The sequence below is a fragment of the Cibotium barometz genome, chromosome 59 (assembly GCF_041138505.1).
Source record: "Cibotium barometz isolate CiBa-2024 chromosome 59, ASM4113850v1, whole genome shotgun sequence".
Lineage (NCBI taxonomy): Eukaryota > Viridiplantae > Streptophyta > Polypodiopsida > Cyatheales > Cibotiaceae > Cibotium > Cibotium barometz.
Window position 1 is genome coordinate 33,296,445 of NC_141104.1, and position 5,400 is coordinate 33,301,844.

General features: G+C 43.3%; 1 protein-coding gene across 1 annotated transcript; it reads right to left on the bottom strand.

The window, feature by feature from the left end:
- Positions 1 to 449: 449 nt before the first annotated feature.
- Positions 450 to 5,133, bottom strand: LOC147605739 (linoleate 9S-lipoxygenase-like). The gene is made up of 9 exons (XM_086793590.1): positions 4,605 to 5,133; positions 4,077 to 4,372; positions 3,728 to 3,968; positions 3,203 to 3,547; positions 3,006 to 3,091; positions 2,733 to 2,840; positions 2,199 to 2,500; positions 1,785 to 2,060; positions 450 to 1,681 (listed from the first exon to the last, which is right to left on the bottom strand). The coding sequence occupies exons 1-9, from the start codon at positions 4,816 to 4,818 to the stop codon at positions 928 to 930; spliced, it is 2,622 nt and encodes an 873-aa protein (XP_086649716.1). The 5' UTR covers positions 4,819 to 5,133; the 3' UTR covers positions 450 to 927.
- Between the last annotated feature and the right edge of the window lie 267 nt (positions 5,134 to 5,400).

The following is a 5,400-nucleotide window of genomic DNA, read 5'->3' on the forward strand; positions in this document are numbered from 1 at the left end:
GACGATGATCTCTTTCCTATTCTCTAGCTCTCTCTCGTTTATTTAATTTTGTTTATTAAAATTTATAGTTTTAATTTGTGCAAGTACATGTAATTCTCTAATTTTTGTGATTGAGAATCAGAGTTCCTTCTCCAAGTGTCTTAAAGGTCCTGACACCAGTGAAAAACCTGGTAGCATTTTTCTATGCAAAATTAGCAAGTACTAGAAGAGAACGAAGCTTCTCAACCCAAAGGCCACATTATTTCATCTCATCCAAGAGATCATGGAAGATTTGAGTATCTTGTGGTTAGGAAGTTTTTTTGTGCCAAAGAACGACCTCATGTCTTATAAAACTTGGTGCTCATTAGGTCAACCAAACACTAATATACCTCATGTCTTATGAAACTCAGTGCTCATGAAGTCAACCAACACTAATACACATAATTAGCCTAATTAGGCACAAAACAAAATCGTCAACTCTTTGGAGGTTGCATGTCCTAGAGCATTTTATGTTGTATTCCACATTGAAAAAAAACCATTGGGAGAGAATGATATAGACCCTCTAGCCTTATCTCACTTTACACATCATCATCCATGTAGCACTCCCTTTTCCACTCTTTAGGTCAACACTCACACATCATTCAATATTACATGTGGCATTCCTATCTCACCACAATATCTTGCACCTCTAGGGTGCTTTCCCACATACACACAACACCACGATTATATCTCTCAAGACTTGTTATATCCACTTGGAAACTGCATCATGGACATGCTTGTGCTCTTTACATCCTCATTGCTTTCTTTGCTATAAAATTATAATTAACCTCTCAAGCCTTTTCAAAGTTGCCTAATGCTTTAACCAATGATTTTTATTTCTTTTTTTTTTGTGATTTTCCGGTGTTGCACACAATGCACATAGTGGATGTGTGAGGTGAGGTCTTTGGATCATATAGATGTACTGTTGGGTATGCCTCTGTTTGTGATGCCTTCTTTGGAGCTTGGAAAGAGGAGAGTGTAGGGCACTTGAACCTCACCATATCTATTTGTGAGGAGTGGATTTCTATTCCTCTCCACGATGCCTTGCTCCACCTCAACAAGCTTCTCTTGGAACCTCTTGAAGGCATGCATGACCTCCAAGTTGTCAGTCCATTGAGGTGTTGATCTTTGGCCAAGGTACTCCTCATTTGAGGCATGCGTCGACAGGATCTCGATGATTGCAAGGCCAATAGTGGTTTGGAAAGGGGATGATACGGATGCAAGGAGGAAAGCCTCTGGATTCTCTAGGATGGCAGCATACTCGGGGGTATCTGGAAGGGGTATGAGCCGGCGGCCCATCGTAGGGCGGTACGGCATGTAGCCAGCATAAGGGTATTGACCAAAATTGACAGCAGCATGGTGGGCAGATGCCAGCCAAATGATTGTGGTCAGGACAGAGGTCAAGTTGTCCCTGCTATTCATAGGAAGCCACCAAGGCTCACTCTTCTTATCACCATGGCCTTCTTCTTTCACCTCTTGCCACCACCTTTGCAGCTCAGCATCATGGCTTACATCCTCATCCTTCTTGTAGTAGATGTGCACATACTCCCTCACCCATGACTCTATGGCCATCCACACCTCCAGCCCATCCACAGCATATGGATAGTCTTCTACCAGCAGCCGCAGCCCGGTCTTTGCTTTTGGATCTCTCTCAGCCATCCCTCTGATACATCCAAAAAGCATACAAGTATGTAAAGCTTGGGAAGTAAAAGCACTTCTTACCACACCTTGCATGACACCCCAACTGAGAGAGAGTATCAACTAACCTTTTGATCAAATCCGACGGCAACCCCTGTTCATCGAAGCGCCAGTCTTTGTATAGTGCAGAAGATAGCTCCAATGCGTATCTTCCCGCCGTGAATGTGCGCTCGATAAGCCCACCCAGGCCACTGTCTGCATTGAGGAGAATCTTCCTAGCTATGGCATTGATGTTCATGGTGTTCCTAAAGTGGGGTAGGAGGAGCACAAACAAGGGGTGCATGGCACTGAGTTGCCTATTAGAGGCAATAATGAAAGGCTCTATAGATGAATGGGTTCTCAGACTGTACACATTCACCACAAACATACATATTATTATTAGCAGGCTAGGATACATGCATACATGTACATGGACTATTAATGAAAGGCTAGAACAAAACAAAAGAAGAAATGGTTTCATAGACTCTGGATTTCACACTTACAAATGGCTGATGAGCTGATGAACCGGTGTATCATTGAGGATTGCATGAGTTTTGGCCAGCCGCCATAACCACTGCTGCTCCTCGTTGCCATCAACTGGAGGAGCATATACTCTATCAACCCTCCCACTTGCGCCGGGCAAGCTCAGCTCAATTGCAACTGGCCTAAGCGTCCCCATCTTTGTGAGGAAAAAGATGGTGCGAGAAGCATAACCTTTGTGGTCCTCCAAAGCATTGATTCTCTCAAGGAAAGGCAAGAAGGCGTCATGGTAGTCCAATATGTAGAGTTTCTTCTTCTCTATAGCCTGCTCCAAAAATGCAGAACATCTTACTCAAGAAGAAGCAAGCTAGAAACCACTATGTCTATGATTTGTTTTTGACCAAACTGTGATCAGTGTGGATTCATGGTGTTCTTAGGAACAGCATGCTGTCCACCCTTCCATGTAAAATACTTTTTTAGTTATCTCAATATTTGTGAGCAGGAATGACTGTGCGTGCTTGTGTGCACGAGAGAGAGAGAGAGAGAGAGAGAGAAACCTCTTGAGCAGTCATGCCCTCCAAGTAGGGCTTAATGAGGTCAGCCGTAATGGAAGAGGCTGGAGGACCATATACTTGAGGATCAAGCTTACTAATAGGAGGGAAGACCTGCAACAAAAAACAACATTTAAAGACAAAATCATGAGCAAACTTACATGAGAACCTTCTGAAATTAAGTTCTAAACTCCATACCATACCCAACCGTCTGAAATTAAGTTCTAAACTCCATACCATACCCAACCGTCAGGAGGCACAGGTTTTTTGCATGTCTACCTTCAATCTCTCAATGACAATGGGATGCATACCCCCAAGTGTCTGGCGAGCAAACTCCTCATCGGTACTCCAAGCATCTTTGCTTGCTGCACCATCAATATACTTACATACATGAGTGAATTACTTGGACATTGCATACAAGGAAGAACCAAAGAAACACAAGCTCTTTATATCCAATGTAAGTGTATTTACTATACTTTGAATAACTTGTGGAAGGGGGAACTTGAGCAGGCTGGTATCCCCCGTGTCTTTATCACTTGTCAGTTCTGAAATTAGCTCGAAGTGAGACTTCACATCCTCCCTTTTCTGCTCCTCTTCACTGAAGGATAGGTCCAACCCTTTCACATAGAGATCATTAACCTCTTCCAATGAGTTGAACTGCTGTCTTCCCCTGAATAGGTCCTCAGCTGCCGGCAAAAGGAGGTGTGCTATGGCCTTGATGGAAGAAGCCAAGAAATCCGATGTCTTTGTGTGATCAAAGATCTCATCTCTAGGTACATATATGAGATCAAGGAGTGAGACAGGTTTCTCTGTTTCCGGATCTGTCAAGGTATTAGGAGAAGTTAGTGCAGTACCTTAGGTTAATTATGTGCTATACCATCCCTACCTCATGTGAGCCCCTAGAAGTAGAGCTACCACATCCTTACATCATTAGATCATACATCCTTACGCTTGTATACACCTGAGTGCAGTTTTTGTATACATAGTCATGCATGTCATACCAGTCTCATTGCGTTCACGTCCAGTGCGACATCTCCTTGGATAAGGATATTCTTGAGAGCCCCCCAGAGTAGGTCTAGCATACTCCTCACTTTTGTCTGGATTCCCCAGGTCATTGTACACATCATAGTCATAAATTCGATCCGCTTGCTTTCTCTCTCCAGTCCCGTCTCCTTGTAGCTGTTTGAGCTCTGCATCTCGTAGGGCTTTGACTCCCAAGGGTGTTTCATTGGGGAGGCAAGGCTATTGCATGCCGCAAAACACTCGGTGTGAGCAACCTTGAAAGACAAGCATCTTGACTACTCTATGGCATAAAAGTGTGCAAGAAGAGAGAGGTTTCAAAGTATGCACCTGGTTGGTGAAGAAGATCCGAGGACCGCCATAGTTTTCAGCATTGTAGATCCAAGAGTTGCAGGGAAAATGGAGGTGCTGGCTATGGTCATCTGGTGTGTTAAGGGTGACCGAGACCAGGTAAAACTCGTAGGGATGGTTGTTGGTGACGAGGAGGGCACCCGGCTTGCCGAAACTCTTCTCAATAGGGAAGGTTATGGCATAAGAGGACCCTTGATCGGCTGCCAAAGTGTCGGGTTTGGAGTTCCAGTTTTGGAGCTTCACCATCTGGCTCAGAATGCCAGTACCATGAGGTGCTGTTCCAAAACATACCCAAAGAGGTTAGCCTATCCTTTGCCAACCCCATTTCTTATTCTCACATGCAACTATGATTTCCAAAAAAAAGGCACTTTAAGCTTCCCCTAATCCAAGATTAGCTGCTTCTCTTTTTTAAGATTAACCAAAAAAACCAAAAAAAGAAGAAGAAGAAGAAGAAGAAGAAGAAGAAGAAGAGATTTAACATTTTCTCTTTTGGGGGGGAGGAGGTACCTGATAAACCATGGGCACTCACAAGCTGAAAAGTGACCTTATCTCCCACAAGCTCACTAAGCTGGTCACCAACATGAGCAATCTGGTCGTTCAAGTCAAGGAAGCCCTTCTTCCTCAGGAGGACCGTGCCATGAAAACTCCAAAGGTCATCACTGTCTCCCAGCTCACCCTCACTTTCCTGGTGGTGTAAAGCCTTCTTGATAGAAGAAAGCATGTTGAAAAACCTCACTTAATCCCACTAATCCAAGCGAATTAATCACTCCTAATTACAGCACAAGTATGCCACCACAGGTAATAATGATTTGCGCTAATTATCAGTTCTTTGGGTAGCACTACTGTCAATCATTATAATTAATGAATATAATTACAATGCCGGCACGTTTAAACACCCACCGAGTACTGCTATTTAAAGCTTCAAGAGAATAGAGAGGAGCTTGTAGTTGAGCTATAACCTAAGAGCAGTAGCCTCCTGCATTTTCTCATTTGTGCTGCCCACCTTAGCTTATATAAGCTTTTTTTCCCAAAACTTTTTCCTTGTTGAAATGTTCCATTGAACAAAAAATGATTCCAGCTCTTCCTTCTTTTTAAAAACGTGCGGATTAAGTCTACATCAGTTGAACAAATCCATACGGGTTGCCTTTCTAAAAAATAAGAGGAAAAACCCTTTGTATCCCCATTGACCCTTTGTATTTTGGCTTCCATTCTTGCATTTCGCTTCTTAATGCCTTTTACATACCGCAGCAATGCGCGGGTTGAGTACTAGTATTATATTATGTTTGTTCACTAATTAGCGAGA

Excerpts from the sequence above, each read along its gene's own strand:
- LOC147605739 (XM_086793590.1), bottom strand. The coding sequence starts at position 4,818 with ATGCTTTCTTCTATCAAGAAGGCTTTACACCACCAGGAAAGTGAGGGT. Across the intron at positions 3,548-3,727 it reads ACGTGAACGCAATGAGACTG|ATCCGGAAACAGAGAAACCT; the intron begins GTATGACATGCA and ends ATACCTTGACAG. Across the intron at positions 2,061-2,198 it reads CATCAGCTCATCAGCCATTT|TCTGAGAACCCATTCATCTA; the intron begins GTAAGTGTGAAA and ends GAATGTGTACAG.